This window comes from Dipteris shenzhenensis, chromosome 7 (genome assembly GCF_047967505.1).
Source record: "Dipteris shenzhenensis isolate YYH24624 ecotype China chromosome 7, Dip_SZ_1.0, whole genome shotgun sequence".
Taxonomy (NCBI): domain Eukaryota; kingdom Viridiplantae; phylum Streptophyta; class Polypodiopsida; order Gleicheniales; family Dipteridaceae; genus Dipteris; species Dipteris shenzhenensis.
In genome coordinates, this window is record NC_141602.1 from 36521916 (window position 1) to 36544301 (window position 22386).

Sequence of the window (22386 nt, forward strand, 5' to 3'; positions counted from 1 at the left end):
TGCTTTTTGGGTTGAATTATTGTGTCTTAGATGCACAAAGAAAGTTGCTTGCTTCTGAATTTTCTTTGGTCGAGCTATGGGAGGCATTAAAAAGAAATAAAAGAGACAGGGCCCCTGGTTCTTATGGCCCAATCATGGAGTTTTTTGTATGGTTTTGGGATGTTATGGGCAATGACCTTGTTGCAATGGCTAATGCATCATGCCAGATGTTCGTTCTTGCAAGATGTCAATATCGATTTAATCAAGATGCTCCCAAAGAAACCAAATAGAATCCAAGTTGGGGACTAACAAGTTGTTGACAAGGAACAAACGGGTTTTGTCAAGGGTAGGGATATCTTTGATAACATCCTGAATGTTAGTGCAACTCTGAAATTTGCATGTGCTACTGGCCAATGGTGTAGTAAGTTTGGGATCGATCTTGACAAGGCGTATGATAGAATACGCTGGGATTTTATTGAGGTGGTTTTGTTAAGACTTGGCTTTAGGGATGCTTTTGCTATAGGAAAATAATGACTTTGTTTGGAAATGCCTCTATGCCTCAATGGTGGGATAGTTGGGTGTTTTAGCTTAAAGAGGTCAATTCACCAAGGCTGTCCAATTGCCCCACTTTTGTTTGCTTTAACTTCAATCCTTATCATTCACAAATTGAAATGCAGTGCATACAGGTCAAGTGGAGGGCATGCTTCTCCCCTCGGGAGGTCAATTGAGTATTCAAATGTTTGCTGATGATCTTCTTTCCTTTTGTAAAGAGAAGGCAAATTGTATTGACTATTTGAAGGGGATAACGTCCTATTTCTATCAGGCTTTCGATTCAATATGCACCTGGAAAAGATCCTTTGCCATAAGAACATCACTTGAGGAAATACCTGAGGGGTTTTACTCAATGCCAGTCAAGTGGATTACTTGGGGGGAGGTCATCAGATATCTTTGAGCCTCTACGACTTGGGATCACAATAACTCATAGATTTGAATGGTTTAGAGAACACACTAAATCTAAGCTCAAAGTATGGCATGGTTTATGCCTTGGAATGAATGCAAGAGCCGTGGTCATTAAGCATATGCTATCCGCAGCAACTACGTATGTAGCAACTATCTCGAGAGAAGCCTTCATGCTTTTTGTGGGTGTAAAAATGAGGGACAAGATGTACAAATTATATTTTATGGGTTGTTCTCAAGCTCCCAAAGTTAAAAGGCAAGTCGGGCATCCTTGACTTATTGCCTAAAAACATCTCTCATGTCTGCAAATGGTTACCTAAGCTCTTTAGTGAAGGTTTGTCTTAGGTAGAGGTTGCCCAATGGTTTCAACTTTCTTGAAAATGGTTCAAGCTCCAAAGTTGGGACTTGGAAAGGATTATCTTGGTAAGATAGGTTATTATTTGACTTCCCTATGACAATAAGAGGTGCATATTCGATATGCAACTTTGTTAATGCTTCGAAGATTCACGAGTAAATGTTCCTGGAAAGGCTTGGGGGGATTGAGGGGAGATGCAAGTTTGGGGGAGAGCATATGGTGGAGCAAAGCTGTGAGGTGTAATGGCCATTATTTATCTTGGTTGAACTTATCTTGTGTTGGGAGTATTTTCAGAAAGGGCCTTGGATCTGGCAACAGATTTGGGATCCTCACAAGGGTATTTGGATGCACATGGGTGATATTAGATGCCAATTTCTTCTTACTGTGAGAGAGCCTACTTTCCTGGATAGTTTGTTGAATTTGTGCCAAGATTATTGGCCTTCTAACTGCATCCTGACAATGGGGAGAAGAGCGCTTCACTGGCACTTGGGTAAATCTCAGTCGCAGAAAATTTCTGCCAAAATCATCTATAGAGGACTATTAGATGCCTATTAGATGATCAACTTTGCTGACAATGGATCTAAACAAAAACTGGTGACTGCGTTAGCTCTGGTGGGTCAAGAGACTCAGTGAGATTTGGAGGGGTTGTAGGTTTGAAGATTTTCCTTTATCTCGTGGAAGATTATGCATCAATGGCTCCCCATTAGAGCCAGACTAGCAAAATTGTTTTGGGTAATCTGGTTCGTCCTTTGTGCATGAAGTCTCTTGAATGTTTTTAGCATCGTGAAGATGCTCAACCTCTAGAAGTGTGTGGTTTAAAATCAAGAAGGCTATCTGGAAATCACGCTTGATGTCTAGGTTTCTAATTGGTTCCAACTGGAAGTTGGTTCTGCTAGGGGATGCCTCCTAATGCTCACTGGGTTTTAAAGCACGCTAAACATTGATTCGAGGTGTAGTTTGCAATACCATTTGGCTAGGTCAAAACCAATTTGTGTTTGGGAGAGACCCACTATGGGTTAAAGGGAGACACAAATCATATTATTGGTGAAGTCATACTTGAGTGCTTGTCCAAGATCATGGTTAAGTAAGACATTGTGGTGAGCCAAAATCTAGCAGAGGTTGGTGTAGTGTTGCAGGTTTGACAAGGTGAGCCTTTTTTGGTGTTATCATTCTACTCCTTGAGCATAGGCCTAGGGTTTTGACACTTTGTATGGGCCTTGCTTGGGGTCTGACCCTCCCTATTAATAAAAGCCGGCCTTTCTATTCTTTTTAAAAAAAAACTAGAGAAGAGCTTATTGGAGAAAGTTTGTGCAAACAAAAACCAAACATATTTTTAATGGTGTTTTCTTTGATTAGGTTTTTGTAGCGAATCTGTAGCAGGTAGCTGGAACATATAGTGGCGGTTGAACTTGAGAGGTGGCAAAAATTAGTGGGATGATAGCTTGAGAGAATGGTGAGTGTTGCAGGTTTGACAAGGTTGGTGAGCCAAAATCTGGCAAAGGTTGGTGTAGTCTTGCAGGTTTGACAAGGTGACCCTTTTTGGGTGTTATCCTTCTACTCTCTAAGTGTAGGCCTAGAGTTTTGCCCCTCTATCGGCCAAAACTTGTATAGGCCTGACCTTGCCTATTAATAAAAGCCAGCCTTTCTATTCTTTAAAAAAACTAGAGAGAAGCTTATTGGAGAACGTTTGTGCAAATTTTTAATGGGGTTTTCTTTGATTAGGTTTTTGTAGCAAATCTGCAACAAGTAGCTGGAACATGTAGTGGGTGTTGAACTTGAGAGGTGCCAAAAATTGGTGGGATGATAGCTTGAGATGACTCATAAATGCAATGCTTCTAATGTGAGGGAACAACACTATATAGCTACTCACATGTGATCTTTTTAAAGAAAGGCTCGATGACCACAATAGTTTGGTTAGAAACGATAGTTTGTTGCTTCATTGAAAATAATAAAAATTGTGTAGTAGTGAAGCTAGTTATTGCAAATTGTTCTCCAAAGCCAAGTTTAGGCCATTTGAATTCCTTTGAGTATGTCTTTGTATAATTTTGAATGCCACAAGTGGCTTGTTCTTACATACTATAAAAATTTGTGCCTTCCTAATGCCCAATATTTCTTGAGTTTTTATATGACATTGAACATTCACCTAGTCAATTTGATTGATCTCACTTCATTTGGAAAATTTTGCTCCTCACTTCCACGTGTTCTTCTTATGGAGGATGGCATGTTTTGAAAGGCACAAACACATTTTAGGTTTAAAGAGTGGTTCACAAAGGTGCTTACTCACTCCATACACTTTGGTCACACCTAGATCTTTGCATTTTTACAACTTTGCAACTTAAAGTCACACATAAAGGAGGCTTGAGGGAATAGTAAGGCTAGTTTCACAAATAGACGCGCCCAAGTACCTTGACATTTGGGGCTTTACTAAAAATTCTAGAAGTGAGACATCAGTATCATAATGAATTTACACACGGGCAAGCGATTTCCTATGTGGTAGTTCAGTCATGGATAAAATTTGTGAAATCATGTCCGTTGTTGAAGCTCGCCCAAGCTTTTGGGTGGAGGGAAAAATAGCCTTGGTGGGACTCGAACTTGGGATCCCCTCTCTATCATCAATGGACCTTATCAATAAGCTATCCACTAATTCGTTGGTACATTGTAAGCAATATAAATCATAAGCTTATATGTCTTGTGTGTGTGTCAACCTATTATGCATAACAAGCTATTTTCATCCTAGAAAGTTTGTGAACAGAACCTTGAAGTCACACATAAAGGGAATGCTATGGGGTAGGGAAAAACCAAGTGGAGGCCTTTCTTGGGAGGAATTTGTTTGGATTACGACGATCCACTTGTAGACTCGAAGCTAAATCTGGTCGGATAGACTGACATGTGGCCTTTCTTGGCCCGTCACGGGAAGTGGTGAGCAGACGTGCCGTGTGGCATCTGTCCTACCATTTAGTTCGTTGGTTTTTGTGAGGCACTTTTTGAGTTTTAGGCCCAGTTCACACCACCCGCCTGCCATCCTCCAAAAGGTGGTGTGAAGGGTTGTTTTCCTAGTTGGCCCAATAAGAGGGACTGGCTTGGACACTTACACAAAAGATTTGTGTCCAGCCCATGTAGGCTGCCCACTCCATGGCCAACGCTTTCCATTGCTACATGATTGGCCCTTTCCATGTCCTCCAACTGCTCCACCAATCACAGGTTGGTGACATAAATTAACAGCTTGATGACCATTGAGTGGTGTGAATCACCGCACCCAGCTGCCATCCTCCGGTTCAATTTTCTCCTCCATGGGCAGGCGGGTGGTGTGAAACCAACCTTAGGGTCCGGTCTGTTGATCGGATGCCATGACTGTGATGGGAAAAGGTGGACGACCGTAAAGATGTGGTAGGTGGAGGAAAGGGAATATTGGGAAAGAGGGATATGAAGGTGGAAAGCACGACTTATTTTCGAATGGTGGAAGGCGCGGAACCGTTTTTAAAGAGCTCCAAAAAAAGGAGGACTAGTTTCCTTATAGGTAACGGCCACGGGGAAAAGAAGATTAATGGGTTTTATTTTTTGGTGGTTTTATTTAAAAAAAAAAAAAAGCGGAATACAATCGTTGCGCCTTTTTGAAATACGAGTTAAGAAAATTTTTGATTTAAATAGCCGTCGTCGTCATCTTCCTGTTCGTCAACTTCATCAACCTTCTCATCTTCATCTTCTTCAATCTTCATTTTCTTCATCTTCTTCAACAGAGCCGACACAGAAAGCTCATTCCTCCATAGCCACAGAGCTCCTTCCATCGCCATGTACCCCCCCCTTAGCCCCTCCCCTCCTTCCCACCCTCCTTCCTCTTCATCTCCCCACCATCCCCCCCCCCCCTCCTCCTCCTCCTCCCCCCATCATCCTCCCTCCTCCCATTGCTTCCATGACCCCGCCCTCTCCCGCTGGCTCCATTCCGCTGGCCTCCAGCACATCGCCCCTCCCTTGTCCGCCGCCGCGCTTGACCATTGCCTCCTGCCCAACCTTTCCACCTCCCAGGTTCGTTGTTTGCTTGCGTTGCGCTTCCTGGAACTTAGTTGCGCTTTTTCCGCCCAAGTAGAACCTCGCTCGGATTTTGTTTTCGTATATTAGAAATGCGGCTTGCGATCGTCGTTTCCTCCCACGTGAATACCTCGATAGGAATGTTGATTGGTGCGTTCTCGTAACAGGATCATGCCAGACAAGGAGTTCAATCGCCGGAGAACAGGCATAAATCATCTAAGCTAATCAAATCGAAAGGCACTGTTTCCCAGGACAGGTCCGAATTTACAGCGTCTTGCTACAAGCAATCAAACATCCAGGGGGCTCTATCTACTGAGCTTCGAAGTGACCATAGTCCTGGGATTCTCGACCTTCACGCGATTGACACGGAGCTTTTGTCAGAGGTAAATCATTCTAAAGACCCGTACAACAAAGTTATTTGGACATTTTGTTCAGATATGATAGTGCAGGTAACTAGTTTGGTGCAATGGGGTCTTGTTAGCCTAAATGTCTCACCAAAATCAGCACGTCGGTACATTCTGTACGATTGACCTTGAAAATATGTTGAATGGCCAGATACTTGGCGACATACAAACTGCATGTACACACACATCAAGGTATCATGGGTTGTATATAAATTCCGTACTGTTCTTACCATCATACACCACCAACTGCAGCACATGTTTCAAGCAAAGTCAAGGACTTCCTGGAATGTGTGGGAGTTATCAAATGATGCCGCTGAGCAAGTACATTCAAGTATGCTGAAGAGCTACGCAAACTTCATTGGCTGTTTGCTTTTTGGGTTTGAGAAGATCCACAGCTCCTGCTACAGAAGCACCCTACCTGAATAATCAACAAAACCAAACTTCAAGAGTCATACAAAACAACGAGTAAGCAATCCTTTGGATGGATCTAGAAAGCTTGCTGGCAATGCATCTTGCCGCATGCTACTAGAAGGCTGGAGCATACGTCGTTGCAGCGGTAACACTGTCCAGTTGGTTACTGGTCCCCTCACTGTTTCTTTGAGGCCACTGCCGCCAATAATGATCTTTCTGGCCACATCGGCGGTTACATGTACGTGATGCCTTGAGTGCTTCTTGTTCTTTAGATGTCAATTGCTTTCGTCCTTTCTGCTCAGCTGCCAAAGTCTTAGACTCTGACTCTCATAGGTACGATTTACAAATCTCTCCCCCTAGTCAAGCAGCATCATCGGGACCAGTTCCTCCCAGGTCAACGCACCATACTAAGACGATAACTGGATAGTATACTTTGGCCATGTCCTTGGATGATATCTGCTTCACCTGGAGGATCTCTTGCTGAAGTTCCTGTCACTTGTTGATGTGCTCCTGCATCAATGAAGACTTCTTGGGATCCAACAATCTCATCTAGACTTCCAGGGAAACCGTCTTAATGGGAGAGGTGCGATTATACAGGGACGCCAAGTGCTCCCAGATACTCTTAGCCACGGTCATGTGCTTCATGTAATTAATCACATGAGGAGTACAACTAAGGAATTCAAACGACCTTACCCTTGGCAAGCATTGACACATTCCCATAGCTTAGACATGTTCTCGGCCTCCTCCGGCTCCAGGATGCCAAGGCTGGACGCAAGGGAATCAGGCTTGGAAACTCCCACCAAAATGAAGTCCGCTAGATCATATGATAGAAGAGAGGATGGACGGAAAGAAGGGGGGAAGGGGCTGGATATGGTGATGAAGAGGCTATGTGTCTACAAGACCTTCACACCTCGCTCAGCCTTCAGACAATGTCCCTTCGAATCTGAAAACACCCTTCAAGGTCTGCGTACCTTCCTTGACTCCCAGATAATCGACGCCTCACACAATCCTCCTCACGAACACCTCCAAAAAACAGCCTATACCTCCTTTGTGTGTGCTGGCTCAACACTCCCTCAACACCTCGGGTCTCTAGCCAACCGTGGCTCTGATAACATGTGAGAGTGCAGCAGAATCTGAACAAAGAGAGAGAGAGAAAGAGCACTCACACAGCACACACTGCAGAAAGAAAATAGACAGAGACAAGAGACTGCAAAGGATCTCAGGGGAAACCCCCAGAACCACAGGGAAAACCTCTATATATGTGCTCAACAGAAACACACAAGAAATGCTCCAAGTGCAACCCACATGAGCTGGTAACATTGCACAAGAAGTGGCTGAACAAATGCTGGAAGAGCAGCCACCTGAGGTGATCACTGGTGTGGAAGAACTGCACCACAACCTTGCTCCAGAAGATGCAAAACAAGGAGTGAGGGGGGCCTATATATGGCCCCTCACCCTCCTCCAGTCGGCTGTAGGCCATCCTCTCTTCTATCATATGATGTGGCACACCCACAAGCAAAGGCCCTCGCTCTGCCTAGCCTGGTACATCAGGAGAGGCTTAACTTAACGAGATCACACTTGAGATCTAGATCTTACTCAAATGTGCACACATGTATGAATGTTCCATGAAGCAGATAACAAAGTTATGGAAACCAATAACTGAATAGTGGTGCTCATCATCAAAGCCAGTGCTTGAGGAGTCGTCTGTGGTGGAGGTGGTTGGGGAGGAGTGCCCCATGCTGCAGGCTACTAACAGGGCTGATATACTGTTTGTTTGGGTAGGGGTGCATCCCGTAAAATGGGGGTAGCAAGTCTTGGCCAGGTGGGCAAACTCTCTGCTACAAAGACTTTGACCGAGGAGCCTATGGTTGAGGTAGTTGGGGAGAAGTCTTCCTCCTGCTGGCTATTAACAGGGAGAGTATGTTGCCTCTCTTTAGGTAGAGGTGCATCTTGGCTAGGTGGCCAATCTCTTTGCAACAAAGACACTGACTGGGTAAACTTAACACCTCCACCTTTTGGTGGAGCTCTCCTCCGAGAAGGAAGGGCAAAGGGTGGAGGGGGCTGGTGAGAGGGCTAGTCGGATGGAGGGATTTGGTGAAGATGCAATTCAGTCCTTGGGGGGGTGTGTGTGTGGCACGTGTGTGCACACACCAAGTACACATGTATGTACTATGGAAGTTTTAAAAAAAAAGAATTTAATGCAGAATAATGTTTTCAAACCGTTGAATGCAGGCAGGGGTGGAGGAGGAGAGGCTCACATCCAAATACTGTACATCCATCTTCCTACCCTTTTTTGCACAAAAAAGCTGTCCACCGGAATCCCTTGAGCGACCTCCTTTCCTCTAGTGTTCCCCCCTGTCACCTTATCCACTAGATCCTTTTACACCTTAGTTCTTTTGCCTCCTAGCCACTCTACCTCCTATGAGAACATGACCACCCTAACACATTTATTTACACAGGTTTTAAGGTTTTTATGACTTGGGTACAAAGTTTTCATGCCTTGGTATTTGTGTTATTAGATTTGTAATGAGTGTTTTGTCAGACTTTTTCTTGTGTTGAGTCTCGGCTGGTTCTCTCAGGTACCTGTACAGGACTGGTTTGAAACTTGCTCTCCATTTGTTCCAGTGCTTGAAAGAGGTTTTGAAAATCTACTTGAGATGGAATGTAGTAAACAATACAATCCACACAGATCGCAAAGCACAGAGACTTTGTCCAGGCCATCTACTACAGAGAAGGAAAGAGGTTTCAAAGACAATGGACCTGCCAAAATCAAAGTTGTGGTATCAACCTTTCTTTAATCTTCAAACATAGGAAATATGATATCTTTTGTGCACTTGCATCCATTAAACCAATTAGCATTATTGAACCTTAGTTTGGTATGGCTCTAGTTTTGGCTTTCTAGGAATGCATAGGATATTTTTTCATGAACTGATATGTTTTTCTTTGACATTGTTGAGGTTGATCACAAAGCCCAAGATGGAGTTGTATTCATCTCTCAGCTTAATATTTTTCGAATTTAAACAGTTTTAAGTTGTGCATGCTTAATGTATCCAAGAGAAAATACATGGTTTATTTGGGAACTTGCCCAAAGAAAAGGAAACAAGAACTTCAGCTTGAGCATTTGATACATACCAACAAGGTTACAAATTCACGCTAATACCATCATGCTGACCAGCTAGTGCGACATCTGTGTGAACTCATACATCCTGAATCATGTCACAAATATACGCACACATACAACAGATTAATATATGCATACATAAGCACATAATTATGGACCAGAGAGTTATAATGACATTTAATGGATCTCATTAGTGCCAATATAAGAAGGCAATTTAGAAGAGATGTTCCCTCCCACATCATGACGCACATAGAGGAGTAAACACTGAACATAAACAGGAACACACTAGAATCAGATAGAGTACAATTCTGACATAAACTGAGCCGATGAATTTAGCCACTTTCTTTGAATTGCAGAATATAGCAAATAAAACAGACTTCTCATCAGTTTCAGGATACCCTTTTGAACGCTGAAAAAGCATACTTTTTATATAAATGGACTTGATGGATTTTGCAGCTTTCTTGGAATTGCAGAATAGCCACCCATGTAGGGTATGGAGTCCACAATGGACTGCCATGGAAGCTCGTCATTGAGCCATGTTATAAGGGCAGTATGTTGTCCTCCATTGGGCCATGATTTGGCTGCCGGGTGGACAGTGAAAGGCTGCCATCTGTGCAGCAAATAAAGCTTCCATGTGGGAAGCAGATCTAGCTGTCATGAACCCCAAACAAAACCTAAGCTGTCAAGCCCTGTTGTCCTCATATGGGGCCTCACATGTGTGACATTACTCATATACTCTAACCCCTATATTTCTGTAATCTGAAATTCTAGCTAAAAGAATACATATGCCATTTCGTGGCATTAAGCAATTTGTTATGCTCTTTTGCACTTTCATGTTAGAGATTATTCCAATGGCCTTGCAAGGCATGTCTCTCAGTTGTGGCAGTTAGATGTACGTAGCATCAGATATAAATATGGTCAAAGCTATTCTTATCATCAATCAAGTATAATCTATCTTTTGGTCAATAGCCTTCTTTATTTTAGAGCCCTAGGTTTCCTTTTAGGCCCTTTTCTTGCCCTGGGCTCTAATGCTCCACATAGCCTCCATAGCTTTGGATAGTAAGCTCATGATGCCTCCCACCTTATTTTGGGTTCAGTCTTATGCAAATCTTCCTTATCTCTTGTAAACTTTGAATTTTCCGGGGTATAATTATTTTATTCTTAAACTTATTTGTGGGCTACTCTTGTCCTACGCTTTTGCTGCAAAATGGTATTAGAGGTTGATAATGAGGTCTCATGTGGGTGATACTAGTGCAGTCCAGTTTTTCCTCCACTCTTCCTGTGTGTAAGTCTTTGTCATTACTATTGTGCACAAGTGAGTGAGATCTGAGAGCTAGTGTGATACATAGGAACCCTCTTCTAAGTTCTGCTATGAGTGTAGTGAGATGCATGTCGTATCTTTTAAGTAGACTTTGACTACAAGTCTGTCATAAAGGTCTTAAATGCAGAGAAAATATACAAAATGAATAGAAGATTGTTTCATTACTTGTAAGGTGGTGACACATGTAGGTTGCTTTTGACATGTACTATTCAACACATCATGCTTTGCCCTTGATATGCTGTCAATTAATCCTTTGAATCGCTTGGAACAATTGGAGTATGTGTTGGGATTTTCGATCATGTATCTTCTTTGCACATCCATGAGATACAATGTTGACAAGGACTGACTTTTGCAAGTTCGGTATGATTTTAAGGTACGGAAAAGGCCGATCAACAAGAAAGAACTCACCCGTAATGAAGAAGATATAATCTGTGTTGCAGACAATGGTCTCTCCCTTACCGTCCATGAACCCAAGCTTAAGGTTTGTTTACTAAGCCTAGAGTGCTACTTTAAAACTATAGGAAATTTAGGATTCCAACAGAAAATGACTTGTAAATATAGATTGTTCTAATATCAAAAGCAATCTTTACAGGTGGATTTGACTGCATATGTCGATAAACATGAGTTTGTCTTTGATGCAGTATTGGATGACACTGTGAGCAATGATGAGGTATATCATCTGCATTTATTTTCCCCTTTTGTGGAAAAATGGATAGACTTTGGAATATTTTCTACTCTAACCATAGCGGGAAGATGTCTTGATATAAATGTTTGTCGCATTGAAGGTGTATCGTCTGACAGTGGAGCCAATCATTCCTACAATATTTCAGCGCACAAAAGCAACGTGCTTTGCATATGGACAAACAGGCAATTACTATAGCCTATAACATAGCCACCCGGAACCCCCTTCTCCCCTCCACCCCAACACACACACACCTTTTTTTTGTTAAATCCATTTGTCATTATGTTACAAAGAACAGTCCCAAAGAGAGGGGCACCAGCTACACACATCAGAAGATGTTATTAAATGACAAGAAGATAGGATAGTCTAGATCCTGTGCATGTAAAAAATCATAAAATGATTGTTGTTAGACATGCTCCGAATTTCGGAAGAACTGATTTTTAGCAAGAGGGGGATCTCTCTCTCTCTCACACACACTTTTTTTTTTTTTTTGGTGAAATCAGTAACTATAAAATTCACACACACACACACACACACACACACACACACACACACACACACATGCCCACCACACCCACACCCACACCCACACCCACACCCACTCTTAAGCTTTATGAATATTTTGCCTCATAGACTATTTTGGTCTTCTTTTGTGCTACATTGTTAAAAGGGCTCATTGCAGAGCAGGACCAACCCCCCCCCTCCCCCCCCCCGCTCCCCCTTTGCCCAAAAAAACAAAATTCTCTTCTTTCTAACATACCGACATTCAGGCTCTATGCAAGCTACCTTATTACTTGTGATTTCAGTACTTGTCTGACTGCTTTATCTGTCCTCAGACGCCATATATACTATAAGTTGGCCATTATATAAAATAATGGCCAGGGGCTCAAAAATGGTAGATTTTAAAACACTTGGGCATGCTTTGGAATTCCCTGAGATGTGTGTGAAACTATGTTACAAATTTCTGACAGCCTGATGTAAACAAGAAACTTAAACGCTTTCCTGCATTTGTTCTCTTCTACCAGGAAGCGGAAAGACATATACAATGCAGCCAATGCCTCTCAAAGCATCTGAGGACATTCTTCGTTTGATGCAGCAGCCAGATTACAGGAATCAGGGATACCAGCTTTGGCTTAGCTTTTTTGAGATTTATGGAGGAAAACTTTTCGACCTTCTCAATGAAAGGAGGTCACTCTAAATATCTTCATCTGCCTCCTTAATGGGTTACTTTTGTATTGATATTGAAAAGCAAGGAATCTGCTTACTTATGGGGATGCACACATGTTAAGTATAGTAAACGCACACTTGCATGCTTTCTTCCACCATGAAATTGCTTGCATTCCTTTGTGGCCACTCTCGGAAGAATTCTCACACTTTTTTTTCTTGTGCATGAGCAGCAAGCTTTGCATGAGGGAAGATGGGCGGCAGCAAGTCTGTATTGTTGGTTTGAGAGAGTTTCAAGTCTTTGATGTGGAGCTTTTAAAGGAATACATAGAGAAAGGGAGTGCTTCACGCAGCACTGGTACAACTGGTGCCAATGAGGAATCTTCAAGATCTCATGCTATCCTTCAGCTTGCAATTAAAAAAGCTCCCCATGGAAATACGGCAAAACCTGCCCGAATGGTGGGTAAACTCTCATTTATTGACCTTGCGGGCAGTGAACGTGGTGCAGACACCACTGATAACGATCGCCAAACCAGGTCCGCATGATATTCTTGATGATGAGAGGTTTTGAGAGTTTTGAAAAGAAGCCTCTCTGCTATCCAATGTCCAGTTTTGAACAGGCTCACACAACTGTTGTTGTACTCATTGATGGCTTCTGTGGGTTCAGACTAGAAGGAGCTGAAATTAATAAGAGTTTACTGGCCCTAAAAGAATGCATTCGAGCCTTGGACAATGATCAGGGTCACATACCATTTAGGGGCAGTAAATTGACAGAGGTCTTGCGAGACTCTTTTGTTGGTGATTCACGCACTGTTATGATATCATGCATCTCTCCCAGCGCAGGTTCTTGTGAACATACACTCAATACTCTCAGATATGCTGATAGGTAATTGTCCATATTGTGAATGCTGTGAAAAATTCTCTCTCTATATGGAAATTTTCTGTAACTACAACTCCATCATGAGCTATTCCTTTGAAGCAGGGTGAAGGGTCTCTCCAAAAACAACAATTTGAAGAAAGAACTGGCCTCTTGTCAACAAGATGCCTGTGCCTCACCTCTTGTTCCCCTACATGTTCCTTACCGTTCAGACAATCTTGAAGGAATTTACTATTCTGAGGATGGAATACAGACTGGCAGACAGCATGATACGGGTGCTCAACTGGTTGATCATCTTTCTGAGCTTTGCAAGGATGATGGTAAAACAGGCTCAGCATCAAGTGATATTTTTGGTAATGGTGGTGATGTTACTGGTATCCGATATATTGCTGTGTCTGCTGGCAACCCTTGGGATAACAAGCAACATGAAAACGTTTGTATAGATCAACCATCTCGCTCTAATGATACCAGAGAAAGCAGGCCTGATAGTCGGCTAGTTGTAGAGGAGATACAAGCAGAAAGATCAATGTCTAATCTCTCATCCTTCAATTGTAAGCATCTGAATGAAGCCGAACCTGGAGGAAGTGATCGGATGTCTGCTTTGCTCAAGGTAGAAACAATTTATGTGAACCCTAATATGACTGCTTTTACCCAACTATATTGGCTAACTGTCCTATTGACTAGTGCAGGAGGAGGACGACTTGGTTTCAGCCCATTGCAAGGTGGTGGAAGATACTATTGATATTGTTCGCGAGGTAAATATGCAAGCATGCATTTAGGTGAACACACATAACAGGAAAAGTACATGTTGAATGATGAAATGTTCATGTTGTTTGAAAAATGCTTTGTTGTCAAGGTTTAATTGAAAGTACTCCTGGAAACACACCAATGGGCTACAGATTTACAAAGTCAATTTGTTGTCCATTCTTCATAAACTAGTTGTTCTTTAATTCCATGCACAAAACTCTTCCTGACCAGCATGTAGTAACACGTGTTACAATGTCTGTCAAAAAAGTTTGCAGTGCAAACTTACAGAAAACATCATATGGAAAAATGCATAAACAGGAGAGAGCACAAACTTCAGGTTGCCATAAACATCCTTTAGTGGCTTTTTGAGCAGTACATGCTCTAGCCAAGTCCATGGTCACCGACTGCTCCAGCTGTGAAGTGTTGACATCTTTGTTGCCATGGAAACTTTGCACTACTTACGTTTGTTGTTGAGCGTTGCTGTTGCTAAGGACATGGTCAATTACTGCTCCAGTTATAAAGTCTTGTCATCTTTGTTGCCATGGAGATTCTACACTATTTATGTTTGTTGAGAAGAAGTGCAGTTCTAGTGTCTTTTCCTCTGTGTTTTTTTCCACACTTTTATAAAAAATATTCAGTTGCTTACCATGCTTTCACATTCTTCTGTCATTGCCTTGACTGTGGCATATTCAATCTAAATTTTAATACGGACTCCTCTCTTGTGAACTTGACTAATTTTTCAATTCATTCTACGGCTACAATTAGGAATAATGACAGGAAAAACAATTTTCAGCTCCGTAGATGTGTGCAAATAAGTTCTAGACAAGGGTTCACCACCACATTTGAGGGATGTCAAAGCTAGATGTGTGTACATGCAGGGTCACCAAGCAATCGTAGAAAGCACCTGCCATCCAATTGTTGATGGATTGAGAGGGAAATCTGTTAGAAATGCAATTGCTGGAGAGCACTGACCAATCACTGTTTAAGCAGTTGTACTCTTGGAGGTCATGGAACAGATCGTTGAAGATGCTATTCATGTAGTGCACTGGCAAATCAATTGTCATCCACGCAGATCGTCTACTCTTGAGTCTTGTGTCACTTTTTGATGCCTTTGCTATGCACCCACCACGATACCTATGCTACATGCATCATCATTTTAGAGCAGAGCTTCATTCATGCAAGAGTTGTCCGTCACCATATCTCTGTCAATATCCACAAAGCTTTGTAGCCTTTTGTTTTGGAGCCCATGTGTAGATTAGGCATTTGTTTCCCAAACGTTTCCACAAGGGCCCTTCTTGCCTTTTGTTTGGTGCACCTATACATTAGGCATTTGTTTCCCAAATGTTTCCACGTTTTGGAAATGCCAAACGTTTCCACGTTTTGGAAATGCCGCAGCTGGGAAATAGGGTCTCCTAAACTTTTTGAATGTTTTCCTGCAACTAAAAACGGCATAGCTGCAAACTCCTCAGAGATCGGGACTTTAAAGGAGTGGTTTGAAAATGACAATGCTCATGTGCCTTCCTCTCTTCAAAGTTTCAATCATGACGATATGATGTGAAGGAAAGTTAGGGATTGGCACATTGATCCGGTTACAGTCCTTTCAGGGCCAAACGGAAGAGTTTGGTGTCTTTGGCTCTAGGAGGGGCGGCCCCTCTGTGACCTTCAGTGGGACCTGAGAGAGAGGTTTTGGTCAGCGCATTTAGGGCTTCAGATAGGGTGGAGGATGTACCCTTCTTTTCCTACATGACACGCATAGGATGCCGTATGCGCCGTATGTAGCTGGAGGCAGCAGCCTAGACTCCCTTGGTTAGAGCAGGATGTCCTGCTCCTGCATCTGGTCACGTCTGTGGTCTAGTCTCAGACCACGGAAGATCTCGTACTTCTTTTGGATGGTGACACAGGGGTGCCTGCCCATCGGCCCTTGGCTGGAGCAGATGCGAGAGGATGGCCGCTGTCAATGCTGTACAAAGAGTGCTGGATGTACAGACGACCCACCACCCTGGCTGTTAGCCCTGGTTCTGAAGGGACCCTAGGTAGTGAGCTGGGCCCTATGGAACCCGGCTTGGCTAATAGCGGGTTTCCTGGAGAGGTATTCGCTGGACGTACAGACCACCACCCTGGCTGTCAGCCCCGGTTCTGAAGGGACCCTAGGTAGTGAGCTGGGCTCTATGGAACCCGGCTTGGCTAATAGCAGGTTTCCTCTTTTTGTATTCACCTTCAGCAGCTCTATTGAAGCTGACTTGCAGGGATGTTTTTTCAAAGCATTAATAGAAGCTCCTTTTTCTGCAAAAAGAAAATAAAGATCTGAAGGCAAGTTAGGTCATAAACATTAGCTCAATCCCTCAAAACACCTTGATAGACCTTTAAGTGAACACTGCTCAAGAGTGTAAAAGGCACACATCCAAAATGAAGATGACATCACAAGATTCTTCTCTTCCGAGAGACGTGCGATTTTGGCTGAACCAGATAGTGTCCCTCAGGCTGTGAAAATTCTATCTTCTGTGTCTAGGAACTCTGCCTGACTCACCCATGCGTTGTTTAAATTGCAGAGTGTGCTACACACTTATTATGATTGCACTTTAATCTATGACACCAACTGCATCAAGGGATCATAGTATTCAGCATTGTTTGAATGTTTCACTTGCAAGTGTTTTGCAATTGATCAATAACCCTGACGATTGTGAAAGACCTGTATATCTTTGCACATTATAATGGTGAAGGCACGATTTGATTCCCTTCATGGAAGATATGTGTGTCAAAATATTCACCCTTTTGTGTATATAGTGGCCACCTGTGTAGACGCTTCTGGTCACTAATGTTTTCCTGATTATCCGGATGATTGGATTTCCAATGTTCAGTGTCATATAGCCATGGGCCTCTTTAACCATCTCCGGAGATGCCAGCAATGTGCATATAAATGTTTTTTTGCTGTCTTCGCTTTATTGTTTGCTTTTTGCTTTTTTCTTGGTTTTTTCACTCCCCCACATTCTAACTTCCACACCCAAAGGCCTTCAAATTTACTGCTCCACTCAGGGCACACAAAATTCAAGAAATACTTCTTTAGTGTTTCCGACTTGGCAAATTAAGAATTCAGGTCTTCCCATTTTGTAACCACCTGCTAGTATTAGGTTGTAGATGGGGTCTTGCATCGTGTGTTGTAAACCTGGATCAAACATTGTTCAGGAGGGTCAATCAGCTGTAGGATCAAGAGAGAGTAATATATGTGCTTAACTTGATTTTTCTGTGTATGTAGCAGGAAATGAAGCTTCTTGCAGAAGTTGATCAACCAGGGAGTCAAATAAGTCAATATGTTTTCCAGCTTAACAAGGTCCTTTCCAAAAAGGCTGCAGGTTTATTGAACCTTCAAGCACATCTTACAAGGTTCCAGCAGCATTTGAAGGAGCAGGAAAACCTTAGCCTTTCTATGGGTCTTCTGCCGGTGTAAATTATGGTGTGCCAGATTTGAAATGGTGTGTGTCAGAAGGTTTTGAATCCTGGTTATCCATGAAAGCAGCAGGATATGTGTGGGTATAGCACCTTTTGGATTTTGCCAGTAGACTCTTGTTATAGTTGTTGACCTAAGTCAACAGAGTGTCATGAGCACCATTCTGTGCTGAGTATATCAACCAGCACTCTGCTGCACACAATCATCATAGTTAAATGATCGTCTCTTATGCACAGATTGACTCTGCACTTGGGTTGTACTGATCTGCCCTCCATGTAATGACCTTTGGTTAAAATAAGGGCAGGAATCAGCAAACACCATTCCTATCGTGAAGTGCCTTTCGAAAGCCAGGCATCTCTTCATTGGAATTGCCTTTATGACTTCTGCCCTTTTTGAGGTATTTAAGGTTAAACATTCTTTGAAAAAAGCCCTGCACGTATCTAAGGTTTACCATTCTTTAAAATGTGTTCTGCATGTGTCAAGAAGAACTGCAGCACATTTCGCGAACACACTCATGGAAGATACTCATTAAAAATCTCACACAAATCATATTTGTTTGACTACGTGATTGCAACATTTAATTTTGTAATTTGACCCAGATCCATGATAATAAAACCAACAGCATGAGAACATACTTCAATCAGTTTACTGCAATTTACAAGATTCACATACTCATAATCTAAGGGCAAAGTGCACATTTATATCATTGCTCAACGTAGTAAGGGTCAGCAAAAGTGCTAGAGAGAACTGCCAGTGATGCAAGAAATTTATCCCACTATTTTTTGCAATCTTCCAAGAAAATTAACTAAATTTTCTTTTACCATGTGTCAAATGGCCCCACCACTGTCACCAGGTGCTGCAATACAATTCGCTGACAATTTCACCTTAAAGCCAATGCACGTTCTGCAATACAATCCGCTGACAACTTCATCTTAAAGCCAATGTTCACTTTGTTTGGAAAGCTGCTTCTTTAAAATGTGTTCTGCATGTGGCAATATTAACTGCAGTACATTTCAAAAAGATCTCACACTAATTATATTTGTCTGACTATCTGATTGAGAGTAAGATGCAACATTTACTTTTGGAATTAGGAGTACCAAAGCATCGTAGTAATTTGATCCAGATTCATGATTATATAACTAAACATAATTCAATCAGTATACTGCAATTTAGAAGATTCACATACTGATAAACAAAGGGCAAAGTGCAGCTGAACGAAGGGTCAGCAAAAGTGCTAGAGAGAAAGCGGTGCAAGAAGTTTATCCCACTATTTTTTGCAATCTTCCAAGAAATAAACTAAAATTTCTTTACAATTCGCTGACAAATTCACCTTTCTGCAATACAATTCGCTGACAGCATCACCTTAAAGCCAATGTTCACTTTGTTTTGAAAGCTGCTCGGTTCTTAAGGATGCGTAGCATCTCTCTAACTTGAAACCAACCTCTCTAACAATGACTGGTTCAAAATACATGAACAACATCCTTCTTTGCACGTTTCACACGAGTATCTGCAATCCACATCCTTCCATTTTGCCAACTAACCTTTGATGAGAAGCCACTAATGGTCTATGAAATTACAGGATTCACACTAATAAACAAAGGGCAAAGTGCACAGTAATATCATTGTAAGGTCAACAAAACTGCTAGAGAGAAAGCTGCCATTGATGGTAAGGATTTATGCCAAACGAGCTGAATTTTCTTTCACCACGTGTCGAATTGTCCACAGCCACCAGGTCTTGCAATACAATTCGCTGACAATTTCACCTTGAAGCCAATGTAGGACTTGCAATACAATTCGTTGACAATTTCACCTTAAAGCCAATGTTCACTTTGTTTTGAAAGCTGCTCTATTTCGATTTAAAGTCAGTCTGCCCTAATTGGTGGATAACAAGTGTTACTATTCCCTAGCAAGACAGTTGTGTGATTTTCACCCTTCCATCGAAAAAGCATGCATAGCATCTCTCTAACTTGAAACCAACCTCTCTAACAATGATTGCTTCAAAATAGGTGAGCAACATCCTTCTTTGCAAGTTTCACACAAGCACCTGCAGTCCAAATCCTTCCATTTCGCCAAGCAACCTTTGATTAGAAGCCGCCAATGGTCTAGAATACTTGCAACATAACTATTCCACCGGCCAGCCAAATATGAAAGCATCTTCTTCTCTAATACCTGTTAGGATCTCTCCATCTTTGAGCTTTATCGAGTTCCTTCTCTTCATTCGTTGTACATAGAAGCTAACCTTGAATTATTAAGAGTCGCCCCCGCCCCCTCTTTCCCATGTCAACTTCTCCCCTAGCTTTTATCATACAAGATCGGTCCTTTGATTTGAAGGGAAAATACGAAATGACCTTTGGTTTCCAGTCTAAGAGATTTACGATATCCTAATCCAAGGTGTCTAAAAGCACTACACTTTGCAATCCATTCAAAACATAATTCTTAGTCTATCTTGGACAATCCCTAGGGCCAATGAAATTGCAAATTTCAACAAGATCTAGCTTGTCTTTCTCCCCTGAGAGAACTGTATTTAAAAAGTTGCAGTTAATTCATCCCAAGACGTTATATAGTAAGGGCGAAGAGTGGTAGTTCTTGAGGGTGCTTATTTGTGATAGACATCCTCGACTTGAAGTAACCTTCCACATCTTAATATTTACACATGTTGTAGTAGAAGCATTTGTAAATGAGGTTTTGACCATTGCAACATATCCATCTCCAAGCCCTATGCACTCCACCCCTTTGAAAAAAAAATCCCATTTCATTATATTGTAAGCCATATTATATTTCCCTACCATATTTGGCACCAACTCCTAGTACTTTTATTCAAACCTTATGTAAGATGTGAACAAATATGGAGAGGGAGAGGAGAAGAGTGGAGATGAGGAGAGAGGGCACAAATAAAGACACACCACACATGACTAACCATTGACTAAAATTAGTTAAAAAGAATGAATATATACAAACCCCTTTAGGGTTAGGGTTTCCAACTCTTGTGCGTTTTAGCACTCTTTTGTGTTAGTGCTATGCACATATGATCACATGATGTTGAGATGAATCCTCAACACCTTCCCTCACAATTAATATCATGAAGTAGGCCTTCCTCAAGATGATGATTATGGGGAATGGAAGGACTAAACACTTCGTTCCATCATATCTCTTTAATGGGAATGTCCTTCCTCTGAGAGTCAAACCAAGAGCTTGTCTCGGTGTTTCTCGAAAAGATCTTTCCTAAGTGGCTTGGTAGAGATATCTTCAATATTTTCTTTGCTGTCACACTGCTACAATGTGATGTCACCATGTAACACTCTTTCTCTGATGAAGTACTATTTGATATCAATGTGCTTTGTCATGAAGTGATGTACTGGATTCTTGGCTAATGCTTGAGTTGATTCGTTATCACTATATATTGTCATATAGCCTCCCGTGTACCTGTTGTGTGAGTGCTCTAGATTCTGCTTCAATTGAAGATGACAACTATTATATAGCATCTTGACCAAGGAAAAATGCATATCCTTGTGTGGATCTCCTAGTCTCATGATCTCCTGCATAGTCACGCACAGAATCCATGCAACCTTGGATGACTTCCTTTGTAATCTATTCCAAACTGTCTTGTATCTCTGATGTACCTCAAGATTCTCTTAGTTGCATTTCAATGAGACTATTTTGGATTTTCCATAAACTATGCAAGTGAGCTAATTGCATAACAAATATCTAGCCTTGTGATATGCAGAAATATAAGAGATCGGATGAGTTGTTGATAGTACTTGTCATTGGCTGTAGGCTTGTTTGGATATTTTGTAAGTTTCAAACTTTGCTCCATGCGAGTGGCTACAATCTTGCAATCTGCCATATGAAACTTCTTCAGGAGACTATCCATATATTTTTGCTGGCTCATAAAGGTATTGTCTGAGTCTCTTTAGATTTTAATACCAAGACAATAGTACATAAGTCCAACACCTTTCATGTCGAATTCTGAAGACAAGTTTTATTTTATCTTGTTGCTGATGAAGCTCTCATTAGTTTCCATCACAATCCGATCATCTACATACAAAAGTGCAATAGTAATGTCTTCCCCTTGAACTTTGTGGTAGAGAATATGATATACATTGGACTTGATGTATCCCAAATTAGCAAAATACTTGGCGATTTTGTTGTACCAGTAGAGAGCACAGGACTTGATGTATCCCAGATAAGCAAAAGACTTGTCAATTCTATTGTACCAACTTTTGGGTGCTTACATCAGGCCATAGAGAGTTTTCTTGAGATGATAAACCTGATGCTCTTTTCTTGGTTCAACATACCCTGTTGGTTGCTAACCCTACTGGTTGCTGCATGTAACCATTGAGAAAAGCATTTTTGAGATCTAGCTGGTATAAATTCCATCTGTTGAGTGTGGCTAGTGATATCAAAAACCTTATGGAATCCATCTTTACTATTGGAGCATAAGTCTCATTATATGATAGTATTGATCATATTACTCAGTGCTATGCAAAATCTTTCGCAACTAGTCTCGCCTTGTACCTTTCAATACTTCCATCTGCATTGTACTTTACTTTATAAACCTATTTGTTGGCTCTTTCTCATGGCTTCCACAAGAAGAATAGGGTATTCTCAGTATGCAGGGTTCCGAGGCTTTTTATCACCTACAGATATATCAGTGTGGTCGTTTGTAGTATAAGTGTAGCTTAGGACCTTGGGTCGTATTTCGGTGAGAGATGTAGGCTTAAGTGTGGTAAGCAAACATAGTGCATGCATGTGTGAAAGGGACGTGCATCATCATGAATGGGGTAATGAAGGCTTTTGCCTTCATTGGGGGTTGAAGGTTTAGAAGGAGTTTGAGGGTTAGAGGGAGGTTCAGGGTTCAGAAGGAGGTTCCAAGGTTTAGAAGGAGGTTCGAGGGTTT

The 22386-nt window shown here is 41.8% G+C and overlaps 1 protein-coding gene across 1 annotated transcript; it reads left to right on the forward strand.

Annotated features, from left to right (window-relative positions):
• The first annotated feature begins 5080 nt into the window (after positions 1 to 5080).
• On the forward strand, positions 5081 to 17681 carry LOC147900288 (kinesin-like protein KIN-13B). Its single transcript, XM_087376612.1, has 12 exons — positions 5081 to 5314; positions 5485 to 5699; positions 8702 to 8912; positions 10948 to 11055; positions 11167 to 11244; positions 11360 to 11441; positions 12282 to 12444; positions 12654 to 12956; positions 13088 to 13306; positions 13403 to 13907; positions 13987 to 14052; positions 17301 to 17681. Exons 1-12 carry the CDS (start codon positions 5081 to 5083, stop codon positions 17487 to 17489), a joined length of 2373 nt encoding a protein of 790 aa, XP_087232738.1. The 3' UTR covers positions 17490 to 17681.
• The last annotated feature ends 4705 nt before the right edge of the window (positions 17682 to 22386 follow it).

Excerpts from the sequence above, each read along its gene's own strand:
- LOC147900288 (XM_087376612.1), top strand. The coding sequence starts at position 5,081 with ATGTACCCCCCCCTTAGCCCCTCCCCTCCTTCCCACCCTCCTTCCTCT. Across the intron at positions 5,700-8,701 it reads GACACGGAGCTTTTGTCAGA|GTTCTCTCAGGTACCTGTAC; the intron begins GGTAAATCATTC and ends GAGTCTCGGCTG. Across the intron at positions 11,442-12,281 it reads CTTTGCATATGGACAAACAG|GAAGCGGAAAGACATATACA; the intron begins GCAATTACTATA and ends CTCTTCTACCAG.